This window comes from Odontesthes bonariensis, chromosome 3 (genome assembly GCF_027942865.1).
Source record: "Odontesthes bonariensis isolate fOdoBon6 chromosome 3, fOdoBon6.hap1, whole genome shotgun sequence".
Classification (NCBI taxonomy): domain Eukaryota; kingdom Metazoa; phylum Chordata; class Actinopteri; order Atheriniformes; family Atherinopsidae; genus Odontesthes; species Odontesthes bonariensis.
Window position 1 is genome coordinate 29,181,515 of NC_134508.1, and position 26,465 is coordinate 29,207,979.

Consider the following 26,465-nt stretch of genomic DNA (forward strand, 5'->3'; position numbering starts at 1 on the left):
AAGTGCGCCGGGGAAAAGTCGAGGCTGATTAAGACATTTCACACTTTACGCACGGGGTTATTAATATTTGCCCACAGAGACGATCAGGGGCTTGTTAGAAAGATCTTAAACTGAAGTTTAACCAGCAAAAAAACAGAAATAAACTAACTTTAACCACCGACTAATAAATATAATATAATAATGATGCTGTGAACACGCGTCACGGGGAATAATATTAGGACAATTACAATAATGAAGTTACTCACCGAGAAGCCACCCATCACGCACAGTGCCACCCTATAGTCTGTTCCCAACGATGCTGTTACTCAGAATGTATGAATCGTGCGTTGAACCAGGCCACCTCGCCACAATGTTGGTTAATTGCATTTACGCATCACATATGATCTGTACATCGATCGAATGAAAATGTTCCCTGTTAACATACAAATTCATCATGTGATGGCGCTTTTATAGCAATGTGTGCGCAGTCGATAGCTCCGATTACAAAACCGGCTCTCGCTTCAAATTGAGCTTTAATGTTGGCCTGTTGGGAATTTGATATACGTGGCTGAGATGCGGTTAATTCTGCCCCACGCGGCTGGCATGGCTCGGCTCAGGGTAGACTGGCACACTCCCAATCGGTTGGCCAGCTCCCTCTGGAATGCCCCGGTTGGAACCCCAGTGTGCCCATCACCTGTGGGCACAGGCAGCGCATGGCTCCTCGCTGTGTTGCGCTCCAACGCCGGCCGCAGCTCTGCGCACAGTTCTAGGAGGATTTCCCTCAAAACGGCTAATGAGTCGCCATCATGTGCCAGCAAATTCTCTCTGTTGTAGTGAACACACGCTCTCTTTGAATTGCACCATTTGCAAAGTCTTCTAATACTTTTAAAGCAGCCATTGCACCACTTTGCGCTGCTTTTATATCCACTCGTGTAAATGGAGACACATGGGTGTATTAATTGTTTATCAGTATTAATTGTTCATCTATCTCAAATGTGCACATCACAGTCTGAGGACTAATTGTTTTCACATTTATTTATTATAACAGTTTCCCAACATCACCTTAGGTGTCGCCAAACAATCAACAGCTGCAGAAACGTGCGTACGCCAGCCCTGAAGCTGCCGTGAGGCACCGCACATTTCCACGGTCTTTTCGTTCTTGATACATCTGATCGTTGACGTGAAAAGGTGCGTACGCCACTATTTTGTGCGTACGCACGCTTTGTACATGAGGCCCCAGGTCCCCTGAAAAGATTGTCTTGTGAATGTAATTTATATTTGATTTACCAAAAAATGTATACTTTTAGGGGGTTTTCAGATCATAGTTCCTATGAAACTTCACAATATATGAAAAGCTTTTTCCAAAATGCTTTATACCTACTTTCAAAAATGTTGTTTTGTTACTACCATTAAAAGCAGCATTTAAATGTTTCAACATGTTATGTAAATCTCAGCTAATAGCACTTTTCCTGATGCTTGAAATCAGATTTAAAAAAAAGTAATGAGAACAGCTTTTATAGCATTTTGGAAAAGAGCTTTTCATATGCTCTCCCATGATGATGCATGTGTCTCTACCAGCTAACCCCCACCACCATGACAAATGAAAATTCTGTGGGAAACACCGTTTACAAATTGTTTCTTGTACTTTCAGACTACTTGGCGGCAATCCACTTTAATGACAATGCGAACCGACCACAGGCCCAGACAGCAGACGGTGTACCTCTCTTCAAAATCTCCTTTCCCAAATCCAAGAAGGGAGAGTGCAGTCAAACATCAAAAGACTAAGCCAACCTTTGGTAAGACCTCAAAAGTTCAAGAATTCAAGTCCAACTACTTTTGCCTTTATCAAATTTACTGAGGTTAATTCCAACAAATAGGAATACAAAAAATGTGAGAAATAAATATATAGAACATATATAAATATATAAATAGATATAAAAATAAACATTGAAATGTACAAATGACTACTGAAATATACAAATGTTGTGCATGTGCGTGTGTGTATGAATGTTCTGTGTGAAAAGGGTATGTGGATGTCCTGATGGACCTAATTTTTCACACGCGAGGCAGTCTAAACCCGGTGCAGTATCCTTCATCATCGGGGTACTCGGCACGGATACGCAGGACCACACAGGCAGGAATGACCACTCTGATCCGGCGACCCAAAAAGCCCCAGCACCACGCCACAAACTGCCTGTAGGCCAAATACCTGAAGTGCCTGGAAGAACAGATAGAAAAAATGACACTTGCAGAGAATGTTGTTGTTCTTCTGTTATTGCTATGTTGTACATATTTACATATTCCTATGGATTATTCTTGATTGTGTTTTAATAATGTCTTGTAAATAAATCTACAAACACTCTTCATACTGTCTGCATAGTTGAATTATCAGGCTCAGGGTGGGTATACTGTAAACTCTATGTATGTGGCTATGAGTAATTATTTTACAACGCTTACCGATGCGTTCTTCTCAGGCGTAAACTGCCAAAATGGTGCCTGTAGACTCGCCCAGCGGTTTGTAGCGAATATACATTGAGACAGACCGGCTCAAACCCTGGATGATCCAGCATACATGCTGGCTCTGCCGCCACTTCTCCTAGTAGTGCTGTGACCAGAGATTAGAACTACACATGGTAAGTGTCATTTCAGGAACAGGTAGATTGAAATGTTTACAGTGTTACCTGAGGGATCTCCATACAGCATCTATTCTCCCTTTCTGTGGACATTATCTCGCAAATTCCACATTGACACCTATTATAAAAAAAAAAGACAGTGTAATGATATTCTGTTTTCAGGTAATGCCGGCAAATATAACAATGAAACGTCTTTAGTGGCAAGTAAATGAGTTAACAGGTGAGCATGGAGAATAATTACATGCTGGTCAGAATACTATCATGTTTTTTGCGTGCCATAGGCTACTGTATAACTACATGGGCAACGAACAGCTGGCTGTTCCCAGTGAAGACAGGCTACTAAAAAGGTGTACACAGAAATCTGTAGCATAAGTTTCACTTCGTGTAGTTACACTTTGGATCCAGCACCTGGTCAGGATATGATGAGGTATGTTTTTTTTGTATATTATAGCATGTAAACCTTTTTGTCTAGAAAACTTGGTTATAAATCGCTCCCCTTATGTCAACACTGGGTGGAGAATCATTTGCCAAACAGGACAGTGTTTGTGGGGGTAATTGCAATTGCAATTTTCATGAAATTACCCACCGGCGTTTATTACAGTTGTTTTTCATAACGTTGGCAATGTGTACTATGGGAAATACTTTGGCAGTGTTACTGTTGTACAATGCAAGGCGACATTGAGAAAGTTACTTGGTGTAGAGACTGGAGATGCCAGCAGCCATACTCACTAATGTTAGCACTGCAAATACGTGCCCACATTGCAAAATAAGTTGGGAACTTATACGCTTTGTAAGCAAAAATAATATTTTAGGTAGTCCTGATGTAGTGACTACAATTTCTGCTCTAATTAGGCTACCGTAGGCTAAGTGGTTCGGACCGACCCAACTATAAACGTTTCCAGACATAACATTTCAAACTCACCATTCTGAGACGTTTGTTGCTGAACTGCCTGCGCCTCGGCTTCAGGGTCCGATTCCGGGTCGAAGGCGTTTGCTCACCTGCCATTTCTTTTTTTTTCTTTTTTTTTCCTACTAGCAGCTAACATGCGCGTAGCCAAAACAGAGAATCAGACACGCCCCCATTCAGCCATGACACACCCCTCGCGCTCCTCCTTGCTTCTCATTAGGAAAACAGGGCACTGGAGAAAGCGCTGAAATGCGGCTTTCTTGTAAAGGGCGGATTATAGTTCTGCGTCTATCGTCTTGACGTGTTGCTTTGCTCTGGTCGCGAACCACTTTTCATGTTATGGTTCTGCAACCTCGGTCTGGAATTTCTCGGGACGCACAGCAGTTTCCCCTCACGAGAATTTCGGTGGGCGGTGACGAGAACTTTCGGCGGCGCCGGCGGAAGTGTTTATCTTTCAAAAAAAAAAAGTGTATGCAAGATATGGATCTGGAGTTGCTCGACATCGAAGAAGGACAGCTTCTTTTATTGCAGTTGGCGAAAATGCAAAGGAGGAAGCCACACAGACAACCGGAAAGGCACACCGAGGACCAATCACAGCCGCTTTTGTCTGCGCACTTCCGTTGGTGGTCTGCGTGCGTCTGTCGTGTAGGCAGGATTTTTCTGAGGTGCACGACAACGCGCGCAGAGCCTCTGCGTGGGGGAGTGGTCAAGATTTTGACGCTCGCAGAGGCTCTGCGTCCGAGCGTCAGAGGCTTTGCGTCTGAAGCATAAATCAGCCTTTAAGAGGCCAAATTTGCGTTTTCCGGGTGAATTTTGAGAACGCCTGGGGGTACAACATCCTGAAGCCTCCAAAAGCCCATTTACAGTGCCGCTACTATACCATGCCATGGGAACTTTAACTGTCCATTTCAGCAGCAGCTGAACAAAGCAGCTGTAAACACACCACCAAAGCTCCAATCTGTCCTGTCGGCTTCAGTTACCTTTTAACGGACCAGGTTTTACTGCCACGTGTGAACAAATGTACTTTGTGCTGTCCAGCTGTGATCAGAACACCCATAATACATGGTAATGCTGTGATTACTTTCCAAAGCAGCTGGATTCTTGTATGATTTGTGAGTTCATGAGAGACCCCATGTTGCCAGATTCTATATGGGGTCAAAATATCAACAATTGCACCTATGAGCAAGTTTTAAGAGTGACAATTCACCGATAGCACCTTCAAAGGATGTTGACTTGGATGCTCTAAGCTGTCAGTTATACCGGAGTTGGAGGGTATGTCTTACCTGAAAGAGAAGCAAACAGCAACAATGAATGCTTTTCATAGTAGAAAAGTTGTTTTCATTCTATTCCCATCTGAATTTAGTAGGAGTATGATTTCATAAACAGGCTCTACTTGAATTGATTTATTAGTCCGAATGTCTCGGGTTCACTCATCACCGCTGGTTATAGACAGATGGTCCATCTAATCACCTACCAAGTATTTTTTTTCTGTAGTATAACTGCCCTTCTCCAAACACTGGGTCTGGATTAGCTGGCTGCAAGTAGAAGTGATGATGACCTTCAAGGGAGGAGGTTATAACTTGGTTTAGTAATTCAGTCTTTATATTTGCTTTATATTAACTGTTAGATGTGCATTAGATTAATCTAAGCATATTTATCCCTTTGTGAAACAAACAAACAAAAAAGACCTCAGAAATATGGAGGGATTTTTTTATCAGTTAAAGTCTCAGATTCAGCCAATGAAAGTTGCTTTGGTTGTTTACAGAACAAGAAACAATGTGGTCTATGTGTGGCATCAATGAAGCACCACAGTGTGGACACACAGATCTCATCACTGGGACTGCGAAACCCATCTGTTATGAAAACAGCTGGAGCACCCTGGAAATAGGGATGTGGCTGAAAAGAAGAATGTGCGAGCTTCTATTCTTTACCTGGTGCTGCCACAGCAGCAGAGCTGAGCTACCAGTGATAATGAATTGTCTTTTTTGTTGAAAAATATTTGCAAAGTATAACTCTACATAGTGGGCTGTACGGTGGTTAGCACCGTTGCCTCACAGCAAGAGGGTTCCAGTTTCAATTCCAAGCCGGTGCCTTTCTTTGTGGAGTTTGCATGTTCTCCCCGTGTATGCGTGGGTTCTCTTCGGGTACTCCAGCTTCCTCCCAGTACCCAAAAACATGCATGTTAGGTTAATTGGTGACTCTAAATTGTCCCTTGGAGTGAGCTTGAGCGTGCATGGTTTTGTGTCTCATTTGTCTCTGTGATGGACTGGCGACCTGTCCAAGGTGTACCCTGCCTCTCGCGACCCTGAGTTGGATTAAGCAGGTATAGAAAATGGATGGATGGAACTCTACATAGTGCTAACTGCTACAGTAATAGTACAGTACAATTACAAGGAGACAGAGAAAGCTGAGCTGAAGGTGCTGATTTAGAGGCGCTGTTTACTCTTTACTGTCAAGCCTGATTTATGGTCGTCTACAGAGCGCGTGCGTCGGCCAAAATTCCTATCTATCCGTCGAGGCGACGGAGACTGGCGGAGACCGCAAGGGTTGTGATTGGTCGGCTAACAACATCATTTCCGGAATCACTTTTCCGGTTAGTTAGTTCTTTCCTGTGGGCCGGCCAACATTTGGTCAAAATTATTTGCATTCAATATCAATAAGCTCCAACTTCAAACAAAAGTCTTTCTCTCTCGGTCGCCATCGTTCACTGTGAGGGGTGAAACGGAGCCGGAAGGTAAACAATCAACGACTTTCACGATAGACGTCGCGAGATTAGATCGTCTAGCATAGCGACGCCTACTGATCGGGAGGGGAATTGCCTTGCGTATCCGACATCCCGAAAGAGAACTTCGAAAGGTTTAAAGCCTCTCCGTGACCACGGAGTTGGATTGACGGATAGCGACGGAGAAGCATACCGAGGCCTTCATGGTTTTGGGTTTTTAGATTATTTTGAAATTCTCAGTTCTTTTGCCCTTTCTGTCACTTTTGCACACATTTCCGAATTTCAGTTTGAAACTCTTTAAGGTATCTTTGCTTACTTTTGTTTTACATCTATGTTGCTACCTGATTATCCCACATCTTCAGTCTTTTAGCCATTACTCTCCTTGAATATATACTCCCAGGTTTTCATCATTCATTTGACGGATAGTCTTAATGCGCACACATATAGGTATTTTTCTTTGTGTTCAGTATTTCTTCATGACTCTTGACTGTTTATAGTTGCTGTCATTTTACTCACCCTTGATAACTGTGCTTGCCTGGCTACTTAGTCTTTGAGGTATTTGAGGTACTGACTTTAATCACATTCATAGTTAGATTAAAGAGTTAGAGTTAACATTAAAGACACGGCAGTTCAAGAACTTTCCAAAGCATACAGCTTGTGGCAAGATAGTTTTATAAATGTAATCTCCAACGGTATAAACTACAATAAGACAACTGTCTTTATTTTGAGATGTTCTTACTGGCACAGAATCTCGTTTTTTTGCATTTGCCTGTTTTAAAAATGTTGGAGGCCCAATGTAGACGACAGGAGCTACAAATGAAAACTGATGTACCTTCACTTTTGCAACATCTTATCCCCACTTAGTGTGCTGTGACTGCTGAAAAGTGCGGTAAACCTCTAGAAAGAGAAATATAATCAATAGATTCAGGGCTTGTGGTTTGCATTGCGGTGAGAGTGGAACTGTACATTTGGTTCTTCTCTGTGACAGCAGATCAATGCAGCCTGGAGCACAGACAGAAATGAATTGATTGTCTCCAATAAAACTCCAATTAAACAAAGGAACAAGATTCAGGGAGAGCTCAGAGACAAGCAGCTCTCATCTTCACGTCAGTCCTTTATGGGGGGGTGGGAGTCGGATGTGGGCTGGGGAGCCCGTGAGTGTTGTTCATTTCCTCTGAATTCTTTTGCTATCAAGGAGGTGTGGAAGTTACAGATGAATGTTAGAATGAACAAACTGAAGATAGGGGATCAGATATCCGTTCGAGAGAGTACAAAAGAGAGCAGAGACAGAAGTGCACCAATTGATCCAAAGTATCCTTAATGATGAAAAGGGAGCTTAACTGTGGTGACATGTAATGCTTATCAAGTTTCAGCAGTCAACTGTAGAGCTCATTTGAACTCATTTGATAAATTAGTATCTCTTTCCCCCACTAATCCCCTCTCTATTTGCAGGAAAGGGAAAAGGGAGTCCTGTCACTTTTGTGTTTATATCTTTGCTGCACTTGTAGTCTTCTCATTGAACAATTCCGACATTTCATTCTTGCATGTACATCTGGGTACATTATAAGTCCTCCATCTAGGAAGCTACTAAGTATGCTTTTTGCTCATATGAAGCTCTATCAAAATTAAGTTAGAAGATGATTCATGTTCCCCTTTCCTAGAAAATGCACAAGATCTCCTTACTCTCCCCTCTCATTCCTCTACTTCTTCACTAATAACATTTTCTTTACTATATTCCTCTATCTCCCAAGCTCTGTAATCTGATTGTTCTTTCTCCGATTGTGCTGTTATTGAGTTGTCTGCATCATACATATGTATAAGTCCACCACAACACTTTTTCCACCTTCTGCTGTTATTTCCTCCAGCATTCAGCCAAACAGGAATATCTACTCTAATGCTATGTTAACACATGTAAAGCTTCTCTTCATAGGGGAGTTTACAGATAACCTTCAGAGGGGACTCATCCTATCCACTCGAGCTTTTATTAACATTTGCCTTTAAATCATGTCTAATGGATTTGAGGGCTCGATGTGCCTGTGTGATCAATGAGCTGTTTTCCTCTGCAAAGTTTAGCCCAGTTGCCAGAGTAAAAAATGTTGCCATTATAACGTTTTCAAGACTACTAAAGTGATTCAACCTCAATGTTTTTTGTGTCAAGGCATCAAGTGAGAATTTAAGTTAAAAAAAAAAACTCATCAGAATGGAAAACTTTGTTAAACAAGGAATCACAAAGTGAAAAAAAAACAAAGCCCGTTTCTCAATACCCAAGTACGCAAGTCCGTACGCGTGTGCTTACAAGTATGGACTTGTCAGAAGTACGGACTTCTGAGCACACAAGTAAGGTCATTGTGCATTTGGAATGGAAGCGTCATCATCGCTCGTGCCGTACTGCTTTCTGGGATAGCAAGCTGTCTGAAGTCTACACAAGTCACCACAGAAGCAAACTCGATAAAATGGGCGGAGCAAGCACACATCCGGGAATGTGGAGCGTACTTGTCTGGATGAGTACTTTAAATTGGAACAGTACTTGGTCCTTCGGTGATGACGTTTCAGAAGTACACGAGTACACAAGTACAGACAAGTACGCATATTGAGAAACGGCCAAAGACTCTCACTGGTTTCCTTGACAAATGTCATTTGACAAACCACTACCAACCCTTAAGCCTCGTTTGTCTGGCCATGGTTCAGAACCTTTTTAGCCTTACTCCACTGGTTGTCCATATATTTTAGGATCCATCTCAAAATTCTTTTACTTGCTTTTAAATCCCTAAATGCTCTTGCCCAGCCCTATCTCTTTGAGCTGCTACACCTTTATATACCCTCCTGCTCAGTCAGGTCAGCTGATCAGTCGCTCCTGAAAGTGTCTAAAAAGTAAACATAAGCTCAGAGGGGACTGTGTCTCTTCAGTCAGTTTTTAAATCCCTCCCGAAAACCAATCTCTTCTTCTTGGCTTTCGGCACCCTCTAACTTGTTGACATGACTTTATCTTTTTTTTTTAACCTTTATTTTGGTATATTTTACTGTTTCTATTGTAGAGGAGCTATTTTCACTTATATTTTATGACTTTTAATTAATCTATTTCAATTAATTTCTTCTGCACACATTGGTTTGTTTGAAAGTGCTTTATACATAAAGCTAGTTTGGATTGGATTAGATTTGTTGTTTACAAAGTAACATATTAATGCAGGATAAGAGCCCCGACAAGGTACCAGGGATAGAGCAGAAGCATTTGCTGTCCTCTTGTTTCCCAAACTGTAATTATTTTGGACTTTAAATACCCCGGTCAACATTTTTAATCAGTTTATGGTCTCATTAGTCATTACCAAAAAGTTTTTAAACACTATGCTCTATTTTCACAAATAGACTAAATGTATTTAGTTTGGTGATGCAAATGTGACAAGTTTTATTTAAATTATCACAGTGATAAAGTGCCACAACTACTTTCTCAGCGGAGTGCGCAGCCACCGATGAATTAGGTGTCTCTATCATCTGGCAGTGCCTATGTGTATAAAGACCACAATATATTTCTAAATAAGGCAATGTTTTGATTATGATATGAACATGAGTTTCAGATAGGATATTCCACTCATATTCCTGTTTACATGTTGCAAAGCATTTTGAATAATGACTCATGCCCACATTACATTCCCCATGTGAAAGAGCAATATTTGTGCCCATCCTAAGCCTTTATTACATACATATTATTTAAAACAAAGAGCATTATCAATGCCAGTGATGTCTGAGCCTTCTGCAAATCTGAATTACATATTTGTTTTACGTAGGCAGCCCCACACAAAGTGACAGGGTTCAGATAACAAATAGATGTGCTCAAGCACATAAAAAAAAGTGTTTTTGTCTTCATATGTCCCCTTTAAACTTTCAGTTCAATTCAATTTTATTCATACTGCACCAAATCAAAACAAATGTCATCTCAGGGCACTTCAAACTTGAGTCTACAAAATATAGATAACAAACTCATGTCATTGTGGCTACAAGCATCTATTACATACAGTTTATGAATTCCTGATTTTGTTCAAGGGATAATTGTCCTGTTGTAGAAGCCTTCTCAGTTTCACTTCTTGACTGGCTGGATGACATTTACGGTTATCAAGCTCTGAAATTCCCAATTGACCATTCCAAATGGCCATTCTTGGCCCGTCTTATAAGTACAAATGAGCCAATTAAGGCCTGTTAAGTAAATGAAATAAAAAAAAAAAAAGAATGGTTCATATTTTGGGTTCCCTCCCTCAGTTCCACTGTTATAACGCTCCCACAAATCAATAAGGACACAGAAGGCCACGTCTTTTGTTAATGCACAAGAAAAGGTATGTTTTGTTTTTTCTTTACATTAAACCATGTGAATATATCCTGGTGTGAGCCTGCAAATGAATCCAATAAAGGATCTTTGCTAAACCTTTGTCATGACTTTTCCTTTAACTTCAACTAACAAGAAAATATTTCCTTTGCCAAGACTTGACAAAACGTTTGCATATAAATAAGTTTCTGTCAAAAGTAAGCTTTAAAGGATAACTGCGGTATTTTCAACATTAAGCCTCTTTTCTGAGTCGTCTGCAATGTTTTAGAACCCCCCTCACCGCTTTTTTGATGTTTACTGCTGTCTCCGGTATTTGCCTAATTTTGATTCATCTCAACCTGCTTCAGAATGGCAAGTCATGTGCATGTCCAAAAAGGTCCATAAAAGCACGATAAACGTCCGTTTTCAGAATCATCAACTCACCGGAGTGGTTACTGGTACTGGTAATCCACATCAAATTTTGTTGCGAAAAGTTGCTTCTGTCGTGTTTTATTTGACATCTTGTAAATCCCATATTACTCCTTCACCGAAACGAAAAGTCAGATTCAACTGCTGAGCTGAGTTTATCCATGGCTCTGAGGTGGCTAAGAAAATAGTTTGAGCATGAACGAGGTGCCAAATAAAACACAACAGAAGCAAGTTTTCGCAACGAAATTTGATATGGATTACCAGTGCACACCAGTAACCACTCCGGTGAGTTGATGATTCTGAAAACGGACGTTTATGGTGCTTTTACGGACCTTTTAGGACATGCACATGACTTGCCATTCTGAAGCAGGTTGAGATGAATCAAAATTAGGCAAATACCGGAGACAGCAGTAAACATCAAAAAAGCGGTGAGGGGGGTTCTAAAACATTGCAGACGACTCAGAAAAGAGGCTTAATGTTGAAAATACAGCAGTTATCCTTTAAGCCTAAATGTGCTATGAGAGCGCCTCGTGTTTGGTTGTAGGAGTGTTTGCCTGTGTGCACCTGTGTGCATTTAGCTTCATCACCTCTTCATCATTCCGACAGTACCCCTCTGGCCATCACTCCTTAAGTTACTTTTCACTTATTGTAACTTAACTGAATAGCATCTGACAATGAAGAAAGGCATTAGGCTTTATTTCTCAAATCGTCAATCTTTCACTGGATGTGGCAGCCTAAAATGACCTTATAGCAAACATTTGCTGTTTCAAAAAGTCCATAGTTTATGGATTTCATGTCAGGAGAAAATATCTGATATTTCTTCTAACAAACACTCACCCTTTGAATGGATTTACTGTCAAGTACAAAAAATTTCATATTTATGCTAATGGTAAGTCCATCTATTTATTGGTTTCTGTTGGCATTTTATTACTTTCGTGCCACAGACGAAGAGGCCCTTCCTCCATACTCATCTTTTTTCCTTCAATCGATGTTTCTTAAAGATGCTGACTGTGAACAGCTGCTTTCCCCCTCCTCTTTAGACTGATTCAAAACAACCTCAGACCCCACCATGAAATATTTTTTTTTGCTTCATACAGTTCACAATGAAGGTTAGGTTGAGATTCATGTTGTGATCCTGTTTCAGAGAACGGTTAAAGATTATGATGATCATGCCAATTTGAGCTCTGTGCCATACACCAGAGAAATGATTAGGACTGCACCAGCAGAGTGTTACCCTGACAGATGGCAACACATGGAGCTAGCTGACAGCACTGCTGACAGCGCATTCACAGGAAGTCCCCATATTGCATGCACTGTGCACACTGTTTGTTGCCGTACATATTCTGATGTTTTTCTGCCATCAACTGAAGCTTATTCCTGCCAGTCAATGCCAATGTCAGCTCAAATCACATAGTCTCCAGCTTAAAATTGCAAGACCTGTGCATAGGCCTTCTGTCGTGGCACCAAGGGGAAAAGAGGTGTGTTAAAAAGCTGCTGTGGGACATTATCCCAGTCACTTGTCATTTATCAAAACCTCTCTCTTTGGCAATTAGTTCTTCCAGTGGTCAATAAACTTTCAGTTATTTTCCCTCCAATCAATCTGCTTAGAAATCAGCTCCCCAGCTGTGTTAATGAATGGCCAGCAGAAATGGAGATACTTTAATTGAATGACTGAATACATTAGGTGCTGTATTGAGTGCTGTACCTTTACTTCTATGAATAGCAATATGTGGGAGTTATTAGGTTGATTGATGAAAGTTGAGTTTAGTGTTGGCAAAAACCTAACGGTTACACTGTCCTGGATAAGAATGATTGAAGACAGAAACTTTCCTTGCATGACAACACACAAATCTATGATCCTATAGTAGGACTGAAATGCTATTTCGTGTTTGTGTGAGTGAGTGTCTTTGTGTGTTGTCGGGTAGCCTATATGCTTGTTTATCACCCAGGAAAATTGTTTCAAACTCCATCCAAATGCGTTCTCATGAGAGGCGCACGTAACCCCTCTCAATCGTTGTAAAGCCTCTCATTGTCAATTTGTAATAAGGACTAGCTTGAAGTCTGTGTGTGTGTGTGTGTACGTGTTTGAAAATGTGTGTTTGGGTATACATGTCTGCATATGGAAGGCACTGGCTGTGATGTGATTGATGAGACATGAAAGAGAGCAGCGAGATTTCCAGTCAATCAGCCCTGTGAATAACCATCTCAGCTGTGGATTAAAGGCAGAAAGCTGTCTGAACAAACAAAGACTCACATCCATTACTTATATACAGAGATGTTTTGCTCTCTGGAGCAACTCTGACTACAAAATTAAAGTGTGTTAACAAAAATAGATGGTTTTGTTTTCCTGCATTCAGTATATGAAATGCAGCAAGATAGATAATCTATTCTTTATCTATCACTTGAACAAAAATATGGACATTCTTGTGAATTTGCCTAAATTAAAAGCAGTTTTACTTTTTGTATTCCTTTTTTAGTTTAGGTTGTTTTTTGTTTCTTATTTCAGGGAACTGGGTCATTCTAAGGAGAGAGCACCTTGACAACAACTGAAATTATTGTGCAAATCATTGGTAAAATTTTCCTCAAATTTCTTTGTCTTCTCCAGGTCCAAGGGTTGGAGAAGCAAGTGGACCTCTCAGATTTGGGGCCTGTGGGGTCAGTGATGAAGACTCTTCCATATGGAATGGGTGGAGGCACAGCTGGAGGAGTTGTTAAGCCTCCTTACCAAACCCGCATCTTCTCCACATCCATCGACCAGACGCCCATGAAGTCCAAGCCACCCACCTACAGTTTCTTTAACCCGTATGATGCGGGACGGAACCAGTCCCTGCTTTTAGACCAGACAGGCTATCGCTCCAAGCGCAAGCCCTCACTAAAGACAAACATGAAGACCAAGAAGATCTTCGGTTGGGGAGACTTCTACTTTAGTGTCAAAACCGTGAAGTTCAGCTTGTTGGTGACTGGGAAGATCGTGGACCACATCAATGGGACTTTCACCGTTTACTTCCGCCACAACTCGTCTAGCTTAGGGAATGTTTCAGTCAGCATTGTACCCCCGACCAAAGTGGTGGAGTTTGAGGTTCTTCAGCAGCGGCAGAACCCCCACAGCCAGCAAGATATCCAGATCCAGGACACACAGCAGTCCACCATCGACCCCAAGGAGGGAAAGACCCTTAACTGTAGGGTCGAGTATGAGAAAACCGACAGATCAAAGAAGTCCAGACCCTGCCTGTATGATCCGTCTCAGACCTGCTTCACAGAGTACACCCAGTCCCACGCTTCCTGGCTCTGTGCCAAACCCTTCAAGGTGATCTGCATTTTCATTTCTTTCTTAAGCATTGATTACAAGCTGGTTCAAAAGGTGTGTCCGGACTACAACTTCCAAAGTGAGCGCCCTTATTTCGTATAAGTAAATGAGACTCAAATGAATTGACAAAAAAGAGACAATGGTAAAGAAAACAGTGATGAGTATGATGATAATGATGAAGATAATACTCATATTGATTTTAATGAAAAAGCAGGGGACAGTTTTTTTTGCCTCTGAACTGCTGTGAATTGTGGATTTAAATCATGTTTAATCGGAGTTATGAATGATTAGGATATGGCTGATTCTCTGATATATTTTCCAACTTTGTATTTGTTAACCGCTGTTTGTCTTTTTTCTTTTCTGTAAATAATGTACTAAACTTCATGAGACTTATTGTTTTTAGATATATGTTTCTCCGTGTTATTACTTTCTGCAGTTGGAGAATTCAGTTAAAAACAGCTGGAATCTGTATCGTGTCCTCCGAGTACAGAGTGAGCCTCTTAGGCAGCTGTGCTGTGCCATTACTGTGTGGCAGATGTAATGCTATGGTAGACTGACTGTTAATCATTCTCAGCTCTACATTGCAAACCATGGCTATAAGAGAGTTATATGTATGAGAAATGCTATGCTGGATATGCATACAATATACTGTATGAACAAGCACATTAAAATCTCTTTAACTGTCTGACTTTCACCGGGTGGATGTTTTCATTCAGAGCTTGAAGCACGATTTCAGGGCGCAAGCTGTGCAGGGTAGTCATGTTATCTGACTCTGCAAGGACATTGTTATGAATTAAGTCACATTTTCTTCTGATAAGGATTTCATACTCAAGCCTTAGAGATGATATGCACTATTCATTTTCTAAAATGTATTGGAAGAGAAGTTTGTTATGGATTGGATTTTAACATGAAAACCCGCCATGAAACATTCTTAAGATGCTAATGTTTCTCCTCTTTTCAGGGAGTTAATATTTACAATAAAACAATCCAATGGAAGAAGCGGAAATTAATTCTAATGATATATATATATACATACCTTGAAACTGGAAAAACAAATATTGTATTGGAAGTAAGATGAGTGACATTTTTTGTTTATTTGATTGTCCATCCATCATCTACCGCTTCTCCGGGGATCGGTTCGCGGGGGCAGCTTGAGAAACCCAGACGTCCCTGTTCCCAGCCACTTCCTCCAGCTCTTCCGGGGGGACCCCGAGGCGTTCCCAGGCCAGCCGAGAGACGTCATCTCTCCCACGTGTCCTGGGTCTTCCCCGGGGCCTCCTCCCTGATTGTAAATAAAGAAAGTTATACATACTTGAGTGAACATTTCTAAGTCGTTCGTAAACATCCAGGGGGCTTTATTGCAATTGCTGACCACCGTTTTACTGTTGACAGTATTATATCTGAGTTACTGAACAATATTTATCTTATCAGGGCATTAAATTGTTTTGTTTTTTAAATATGAAATTATAAGAAAATGATCCAGGGATGTGTTTCCACCACAAAACAATCATTTCAACATCCAGATCAAGAGTCAAAATGGCAAGCAGGAACCAAATCCTCTGTTATTTAACTTATTTTCACAGCCTACCTTTTCTTCTCTGAGGACAGAGTCATCTACTCTCCACAGCTTTGATCTTGACGATATTAGTACTCAGAATTTCATTAGTAAACACGCACTCAATACAAATTTAATCCACATCTTACTATGGCTCAATAAGAAGTCCAAGGAGGTCTTGGATTGATTATTAGTCAAGTTGCTGCTCTGAGACAAACATTGATGCTGTTCCTCTATTTGTTACACAGAATGTCTGTGGAGATTTAGCAAGGAATCCCCAGCCAAGTTTCTGTGGATGGATATTTGCTGTCTCTCTGTTTAGTATGAGTGTACAGTCATATTGGAAAAGCAGCATGTTCCCATGGTTGATTTTTTTCCAACATGTTAGAGGACACAAACACTTAATCTGTCTTGAAAAAATGCCTTTTCAAGAAAGCCTACATACTAAAATGACAAAAGAATCTAAGTAATCTATTCATTGTCGTAATTTGAACTCTATATATATATATACATATACATACACACATATATATATACATACACACACATATATATATATACATATACATACACACACACATATATATATATATACATACACACACACACACATATATATATACATATACATACACACACACACACATATATATATACATATACATACACACACACACACATATATATATATATATACATATACATATATTGTTCAAATTACGACTATATATATATATATGACAATAGGCTTGTCATATATATATACACATTATGTTATATGTTATATTTGAATTTCCCCCATTGGGGGATGAATAAAGTATTGTTCTATTATTTCTATTCTATATCAAATAAAAAAAACGTTACACTGACATGGAATAAGTAGATGCACATCCACATATACATACACGCCATAAAACCCAGAAATAAAGTGTTCCCTTTAGAAAGTGACTGTTGTATTTCCACATTTAATAGCTACCTGTTGGCTTTGGCTTTCTGTTTGGGGTTTAAATGTGTGCTGTCAGCATGCCAAAATCTAAAGAGCTCCCTTCTTTTTATTGCCCATGAATGTCTGGGAGCCTGGCAGTGGATTTAAAAAGATCTCCAATATTATCTGAATGATAGCCAATTTGATTGGGAGTCCTTGTCCAGGACTGACACGAATGAACTCCAGATTCCCATCCCAAGATCTGCATGTGAGTACTTCAGCTGTTAGGAGTCAAAGTGCTGTCTCTATATTTAGCAAGATGTGACACAAATTTGACCTGCATGGCAGGTATGCCAATAAAAAGCATTTACTGTCCAAAAAGAGCAATAAAGCAAAAAAACAGGAAAAACTGTGGATTTTGGAACAATGTGCTTTGAACAGATCAATAACACATACAGTCTACACTAACAGCATATATGTTTTGAACAAAACCAAGGTATATATTTTCAGTAGAGGGTCATCATACCAGTTGTGAAGTATGGTGATGGAAATATTATAGTTTGAACTTACTCATGGCCGCAGGAAGTGGTCAGCTTGCAGTTACTGAGAATGACTGGGGGTAATGTGAGGGCATCTGTTTGAAACATGAGGTTGAAGTGGAGGTGGCTCTTTGATTCTGAGGACCCTATGACAAATTCATCAAGTATGGCTTAAAAAGGAGAAATCACGGATTGTTGAATAGGCTTGTCAAAGCCCAGAATTAAACCCCACTGAAATCCTGTGGAGGGATATGTAACAAGCAGTACATATAATAATCTTTCAAACATTGTAAAACTAAAAGAATTTCAAATGGAAAAGTGGTGAAAAACTTCAACAAGTTGATTTTAGAGGCCGGTAAACAATTATACAAAAAGCCCACAAGATGCTGTATCATCTAATGGAGGCAGAACTAATTTCACAGAGCAAGACTGTACTTACTTATCTCCGTTTTCAAATCTATTAGTTTCTCCCCATGAGCTGTCACCTTACCGTGGTGGGGGGGTTTGCATGCCCCAATGAGTCTGGGAGCTATGTTGTCTGGGGCTTTAAGCCCTTGGTAGGGTCACCCATGGCAAACAGATCCTAGATGAGGGACCAGATAAAGAACAGCTCATAAAAACCCCTATGATGATGAAGAAAATTGGACACTGTGTTCCTTCGCCCGGACGCGTGTCACCGGGGCCTCCCCCTGGAGCCAGGCCCAGGGGTGGGGCCCGCCGGCGAGCGCCTGGTGGCCGGGTCTGTGCCCGTGGGGCTCGGTCGGGCACAGCCCGAAGAAACGACACGGGTCCCCCTTCCGACAGGCTCACCACCCGTGGGAGGGGCCATGGGGGTCGGGTGCAGTGTGAGCTGGGCGGCAGCCGAAGGCAGGGACCTTGGCGGTCTGATCCTCGGCTACTGAAGCTGGCTCTTGGGACGTGGAACGTCACCTCTCTGCTGGGGAAGGAGCCTGAGCTGGTGCGCGAGGCTGAGCGGTTCCGGCTAGATATAGTTTGACTCACCTCGACGCATGGCTTGGGCTCTGGAACCAGCCTCCTCGAGAGGGGTTGGACTCTCTTCCACTCTGGAGTTGCCTGCAGTGAGAGGCGTAGAGCAGGTGTGGGCATACTTATTGCCCCCCGGCTGTGCGCCTGTACATTGGGGTTCACCCCGGTAGACGCGAGGGTAGCCTCCCTCCGCCTTAGGGTGGGGGGACGTGTCCTGACTGTTGTTTGTGCTTATGCACCGAACGGCAGTTCAGAGTACCCACCCTTTTTGGAGTCCCTGGAGGAGGCACTAGTGAGTGCTCCTCCGGGAGACTCCCTCGTCCTGCTGGGGGACTTCAATGCTCACGTGGGCAATGACAGTGAGACCTGGAGGGGAGTGTTTGGGAGTAACGCCCCCCCCGATCTGAATCAGAGTGGTGTTTTGTTGTTGGACTTCTGTGCTCGTCACGGATTGTCCATAACGAACACCATGTTCAGGCATAAGGGTGTCCATATGTGCACTTGGCACCAGGACACCCTAGGCCGCAGCTCGATGATCGACTTTGTGGCCGTATGTCCTGGACACTCGGGTGAAGAGAGGGGCGGAGCTGTCAACTGATCACCACCTGGTGGTGAGTTGGCTCCGCTGGTGGGGGAGGAAGCCGGTCAGACCTGGCAGGCCCAAACGTATTGTGAGGGTCTGTTGGGAACGACTGGCGGAATCCCCTGTAAGGAGGAGTTTCAACTCCCACCTCCGGCAGAGCTTCAACCATGTCCTGGGGGAGGTGGGGGACATTGAGCCCGAATGGGCCATGTTCCGTGCCTCCATTGTTGAGGCGACCGACCGGAGCTGTGGCCATAAGGTGGTCGTGCATCCCTTGACATATTTATCATTTTGGTACGTCTTGCTGATCGTAGACAAGTGGATAAACTAGGACACATTATTGAAAACTGTCCAAATATTTCTCAAAGAATTACCCGATTTCACGAATAAAAAGACATTTAAAGATTGAAGGTATATAAGTGCTGCTTGTGCTCTCTTTTGAATTTCCCCCATAGGAGGATGAATAAAGTATTTTTCTATTCTATTCTGACCATCCCCATTATGCAACTGAGTGTTTTATACGAATATGAATACCTTTATTCATCCCACAGTTGGGAATTTGTTATGTTACAGCAGCAGCAGCAATAGATTAAAAAATTAATAATAAAAAAATAGTAAAGGAATTAAAATAACAGTATAAACACTATAAACAATAAACAATATAGGACATATATGCACAAGTATAGTATATTAACTGACCTACTATAAGACTGACTTTGAATGAACAGTCACTGATTTGGCACTTCCCTAGAATACAGTGACACATTGTTTATTCTCCCTTAGTCAAAAAAAAAGGGGGAGTCGGTGACAGAGCTGGATGAGTGTCAATGAGGAGTACCAATGGTTCTACAAAGACAGAAAACAACATTACAATGTTTTGTCCAAAGTGAAATACAAACAGAAATGTTGCCTTACAATCACAACACATACCACATCAAAGTAGACAATTCAAAACAATATCTAGTCAAGCTTCACATTAACTTCATAATAAACAAGTTAAATCAAATGAACTATTAAACTTACTATTAACATATTAGCAGTTAGTACATAAACATGATCCTCATCAATAAATGAAACAGGACTCACATTGAAATAACTCCAACAGACACATGGCACACCTCACCAAACATTTCCAGTCAGGTGTGTTTGGGGACAAAGAGAGGAAATCCCGCCCTTCCAGGTCTGTATTTAAAGGGTAGGCAATGATTGACAGGTAGATTGTCTCACTTGTACCACCTTGTGGAGTGGAGGGGAAATGAACTTGTAGTTCTTTGGAAAGTTTCTAGTTGTAGTTTCTAACAGCCGCCCCCGGATTTGTGCAGCAAATACGTTATGTGGTTTCTTCTTCAGTGATTTCAGGGAGTGGGATTAATCTGGAGACAGGGCGTATGTATTCTCGACCTTGAATGGTGATTTTAGCACTGCGAACCTTTCCATCTTTTCCGGGGTAGGTTTCGGTTATCTTTCCGATAGGCCAGGATGTTCGAGGTAGCTGGGGGTCAACCAACATCACAACCTGGCATAAATCCAAATTCTCCTTGTCAGTTTTCCATTTCTGTCTGACTTGAAGAGTTGGAAGGTAGAATCGGATGAAAGCTGACCAGAATTTGTCAGCCAAGATTTGACTGTGATGCCATCTTCTCTTACCAAGAAGTTCACTGGGACAGTAGATTGCTTGGGGAAGAGAGGAATCAGGCCGCCCCATCAATAACATATTTGGTGTGACTGGATCAAGGTCAGCAGGGTTAGAGGAAATGTATGCAAGGGGTTTCGAGTTCAGAAGGCCCTCTACTTCAATAAGGGTTGTATGTAGGACTGTCTCAGTTGTTTGTTGGTTTCCCAGTACAACACGGAGGGCCATTTTTATTGATTTGATTTCTCGTTCCCAGCTTCCACCGAAATGGGGGGCAGATGGAGGATTGAATTGGAAGTTGACTTGTGCACAAGCCAATTGCTGCTTTAATTCTGGGGTCATAGCTTGGAATGCACTTCGCAGTTCTGCCTCTCCTGCTTTGAAATTAGTCCCACAGTCCGAAATTAGTTCCAAAGGTTTGCCTCTACGTGAGACAAATCTTCTGAAGGCCATCAAAAATGTATCTGCATCCATGCTGTCAAGTAGCTCAAGATGAATGCAGCGTGTTGTTAAGCATTTAAAGAGAATGCCCCACCTTTTCTCTGTGCGCCGGCCAACTTTAACCGTGAAAGGCCCAAAGCAGTCCACGCCTGTGGACCAGAAGGGGGGTTTTAACAGCCTAAGACGGGCCGGAGGAAGGTCTGCCATTTTCGGAATGACTGGGTTGGCTCTCCATCTCTGACAGTCTCGACACTGGTGCTGATGTTGACGGATGGCTTGGCGACCACATAAGATCCAGTACTTGCGTCTCACCTCACCTAGGAGACGCTCATGACCTGGGTGGTACAGTTTGTTGTCATAATACTTGATAATGAGTTTTGTTATGGGATGTTTAGGATCTAAGATAAGTGGATGGAGGGTGTCATGATCGAGGGACTCTTCGAAGTCGACCTCCCACTAATGAGACCGAGATTGGGGTCGTATTCAGGAGAAAGAGGGAGTAGTTTGCTATTCCTGGGAATAGATTTGTTGTTTCTAAGGGCATTGTACTCCTCAGGAAAACACTCAGATTGTGCTCTTTGCAAAAGATACTTCTCTGAGTTGATGTAGCATTGGGCTAAGTTTGATTGTTGACCTTGAGTCGCCCCGTAAAGCACCTCCTTTGTTCCCTCCATCAGATCATCCCAGTTGCTGTATTTATTTAGATCAGGGAGTTTGTATTAAACATCACTGTGCCACAGAACATTGATTTTCTGAGTTCCTCAACAGGTTCTTGTTCAACGGACGCACCTGGGTTGGTTGGCCAGCAGTCAGGGTTCAACAGAAGGAATGGGGGGCCTCGGTTCCATCTGTTTGGCTGAGAAAGCTCAAGGAGGGTTTTACCCCGGGTTACATCATCAGCCGGATTACGCTTTGAATCCACGTATCGCCAGCTCATTGTGTCAGTCAGTGTCTGAATCTCAGCTATTCTTGTGCCAACAAATACCTTATAGCGGCACGAGTCAGATGTGAGCCATGACAGAACTGTTGTGGAATCTGTCCAAAGGGTCACTGACTGCAGTGGAATAGTAAGCTCAGAACTGAGGAGGTTACCCAGCTGTGCACCTGACAAAGCTGCACACAATTCTAGGCGGGGTATGGATAGCTGTCGTTTAGGGGCTACACGAGATCTGGCCATAATGAAGCTGACATGGATGTGGTGGTGCTGATCTACAGTCTGGAGGTAGGCAACGGCACCATAAACACGCTCCGATGCATCACAGAAGATGTGCATGTGGGAAGTTGAGGTAGCTGCATTGACAGAGGGGGTTAAATAACAGCGAGGAAAGTGGATGTCAGGGACGTTTTGCAGTTCCATTTTCCATGCTTGCCATTTCTCCAACAAGCTCTCAGTTTTGATTATGGTATCCCATCCTCTTTCCTGCTTCCATAGATCCTGCACTATCATCTTTGCACGAGCTGTAGAGGTTTCTCATTGTAGGCTCATGGTAAGTGATGGACCGGTTTTTGTAGCCCAGCATATCTGTGCCACAGTTCCAGCTCTTTGGGGTCTCCATTCTCTGAGAGCCACAGTTCAGTTGTCTTGGACTTTGCATCTGGTGGGAGATAGTGTATTACAGCAGGATTATTGCTAGCCCATTGTCTGATGTCAAATCCACCACCAGCAAGAAGGGGTCTCATTTTGTCAATGAGGGACTTGGCCTCATGAGAGGAAGGGAAGCTTTGGAGGCAATTATCAACATAAAAGCAATGTTGGACAGATTGGAGGACATCCTCATTACTTCCAGAGTGATCTTGGACATGTTTGTGAATTGCATAGGTGGCACAGCACGGGCTACATGTCGTTCCAAATGGTAAGACTTGCCATTCATAAACAGTGGGTTCCTGGTCCAGTTGCATCCCTCTCCATATAAAGCGCAGTAGAGGTTTGTCCTCATTCAGAAGGCGTACCTGATGGAACATCGCTTTAATATCTCCACAGATGGCAATAGCATGTTGGCGAAATCTGAGAAGGACTCCTAAGAGAGAAGGCCCCAATGTTGGGCCAGGCAGAAGATATTTGTTCAGATTTTGGCCCATGTATTCAAAAGAGCAGTCAAATACAACTCTGTGCTTGTTGTTGTGTTCAACAATGTGATGTGGGAAATACCAGTGTTCATGTGATTGATCTACCTGGTCGCTGGGGATCCTTTGAATATAGCCAGACTGCACAAGTTTATTCAGCTCTTCTTGGTATTTCTTTGCCAGTGTGGGATCTTTGGACAGACGTCTTTCTGTAGCACAGAGACGGGGCAAGGCAGCTTCCTTGGGAGCTTTAAGGAGAGGAGTGTTGGGAGCTCTTAGCAGGGGAGTGGCATAGCGCATTACACCATCTATCTCTACTCGTACGGTTTTGGAATGGAGTAGATCAAGGGCTAGATTGTCTTGTTTTGACCGTGTAGCTGTTTTCTCATTTACATAGGGCAAGGTGTCAATCTGCCAGAGCCTCTCTACACTCCTGAGCAGTTCACTTTTGAAACAGGTAAGAGCGAAGGACAGAGTGTGATGATGAGTTTGGACTAAACTGGCCGGTCCCTGCAGAGCCCATCCTAGCCTGGTATGTACAGCCAATAGGCCACCAGGGGGCCCTATGAGAATTGGCTCTATGGCTGTAATAAGATGAGCATAGTCTGAACCAATGAGTACAAGAGGGCATGCATGTTCAACAAGTTGTAATGGAACATCTCTGAGATGGTGATACTGCTCTTGTAGCTGTCGCACAGGATATGTGTGCTCTGACAGGCCAAGATTGTCTGCAGTGAATGCACTGCTGATAACATGCCTCTGGTTTGGCTGGTTGATAGGGGAAATTTCAAAAGATACAGATGCTCCATGTAATTGCACTATATCTTGTCTTACTGTGCGTAGTGAGATGGTCTCAGGCTGAGCTGTGAGGCCCAAAGACTGAACAGCTTGGGGGAGTAGAATGGACCTGTCAGCCCCATCATCAAGGACTGCATATGTGGTGAAGGTCTTCTCCCCATTGTGGAGACATACATTGACAACTTTCAACATGACCTTATGGGAACGGTTGGGTTTGTCCATGTAAAGGAGCTCTGAGGGGGAGGATGTAAGCATCACCGTGGCTGATTTGTTTACATTGACATCATGGAGAATGGTTAGGTGAATCTCCTTACAAATGTTACATGGCCTCTTTAATGTGCATTTGTCAAATTTGTGTGTTCTCCCACATTTACGGCATCTGTCCTTCTCGTTGATCCATTTCAGAATGTCATTTTTGGAGAGTTTCTTGAAGTCTGGGCATGAACCAAGAAAATGGTCTCTGACATTACAGTGAGGACAGTAAGGTTTGGGCTTAATTTGTACCTTCTCCTGTGCGCTTGATGTAGTATCCATTTCCCATGTTGACATGTAGACAGAGGAGACAGGTCTAGAGGGCCGGCGTTCATTTACAGCTCGTGGTCTTTCCTGTTTATGGAGTTCAACCGCTCTCTCTGATATGCGTTTAGCTCTTGTCTTTGAGCCAGGTTGAAAGGTCAAGGAGGGAGTAAGTTTGGTTTGCCTGCCCAGTAATAATGCCGCGTTTAATGCAGTACTCAACAAATCCATCTCTATACTGCACAGGGAGTTTGCTAAGCAGTCTGTCGACATGAGAGCCATATCTTAATTCAGAGCCATTAGGGCCCTCTAGGGATAGCAGCATTCCCGCCAAAGCATGGATGGAAAGGGAGAAATCATCCAGGGCCTCTACATCGCTTATGCAAATGAGGGAATTCAAAATTGCTCCAATTTCGCTCTGAACAAGGAGCCTTGGCTGACCATATTTCTCCTCAAGCACTGCAAGAGCTGTGGAATATGGTCTGGCATCATGCATGCTGGATCTGGCCAGTTTGTTAGCACCTGGGTGCTGCAGATGGTCCAAGAGGATCTGATATTTATAATGTTCAGTAAGATGTGGGTGATTTTCAAGGAGGTTACGGAGAGCCATTCTCAGGAGGGCAAACTCACTCTCTTGACCACTCTTGAACACAGGAAGTGAAGGTCTTGGTATCCCATATGCTGAGGCTATTAACAGATCCATGTTATTGGGGGGTTGAATAGGTGGATAAAGAGCTTGTGGCTGCTGGGACGATGTAACTTGCACTGGGGGCAATCTACCAGTCAACGTGGGCCATCTAGGATCAGGCATGGATGCAGTATAAGCAGGAGCTTGGACAGTAGCTGAAGGTGCAGATGCATGGTGAATAGGAGGGGAGGAGTGTGGTACACTGACAGAGGCATGGTGACTGGAAGACTGGGTAGACACACTAGGCATGGACAGCATTGCAGCTTGAGCAGTAGCTACAGGGGGCAAAGGGCAAGACTGAATAGAGCCTGTGGACAATGGGGCTGTTTGAGTTGCAGCAGCAGAATTGGGAGCTTGGACGAGGGCTACATTTTGATCCATAGGTTGAGGCATAGGAAATGTTTGGGGAACCCTGGGAAGGCCAGGCTCAGGGAATAGAGGAAACTGTGAAGCTGCAAGAATTTGATTGTCAGCCTGCGGGATTCTTGAGGGGGCAGGAGTGAATATTCTGGATGCGGGCAGATCATAAAAGGAAGAGGTGGCTACATTAGGAGGTGAGGGAAAGAGAGCGGCAGCTCCACCAGGATCATCAAGGCTGTTTTGTTGAATGAAACTGGACACAAGCTGGGCTGATTCAAACTCTAGTTCTTTCTGGCGAATGCGTCTATTAATCGCAACATGTCTGACAATTCTCTCTCTGTCCTTGTACCCTGGGTCAAGGGCAGGTGGCTTTAAGACGACTTCACAAGGTACTGATGGCAAAGGGATTTGGTCCTCTTTGTGAGAGGTAGGTAATGGGAGATTAAGTGAAAGGCTAGGCTCTGTTTGATCAGTGGGTAAAGATGGCTTAGATGATGTTTGCGGGGGGGCTTTATCTTCTGTGTAAAGCTCGGTTGCGTCTAAATCACCTTGGGATCCATCCGCACACTCAGTGGAGGTAGCCTGACCTTCAGTGGTCTCAAGTACAGGGGGCTCATCAGTAGGCCTTATCTCGTCTGGTTGTACATCGGCCATTGTCTTCGTGTGGTGTCTGGCTCAGTTTCCGGCTCGAAGGACCAATTGTAGGGTATTTAAGGTTCTGACTGGAGCCACACAGACCACACAGGAAACAAGGTTGCACTCAATTTGTTGTTTATTCTCCCTTAGTCAAAAAAAAGGGGGAGTCGGTGACAGAGCTGGATGAGTGTCAATGAGGAGTACCAATGGTTCTACAAAGACAGAAAACAACATTACAATGTTTTGTCCAAAGTAAAATACAAACAGAAATGTTGCCTTACAATCACAACACATACCACATCAAAGTAGACAATTCAAAACAATATCTAGTCAAGCTTCACATTAACTTCATAATAAACAAGTTAAATCAAATGAACTATTAAACTTACTATTAACATATTAGCAGTTAGTACATAAACATGATCCTCATCAATAAATGAAACTGGACTTACATTGAAATAACTCCAAC

At 42.7% G+C, this 26,465-nt stretch overlaps 1 protein-coding gene across 1 annotated transcript in view; it reads left to right on the forward strand.

Annotated features, from left to right (window-relative positions):
• Positions 1–14,956, forward strand: part of nxph4 (neurexophilin 4) — a 52,217-nt gene extending 37,261 nt beyond the window's left edge. Inside the window, exon 2 of the mRNA XM_075462209.1 lies at positions 13,570–14,956. Within this exon, the coding sequence (XP_075318324.1) occupies positions 13,570–14,373 (804 nt within the window). The 3' untranslated portion in view covers positions 14,374–14,956. The remainder of the gene's footprint in view (positions 1–13,569) is intronic.
• Positions 14,957–26,465: the final 11,509 nt, after the last annotated feature.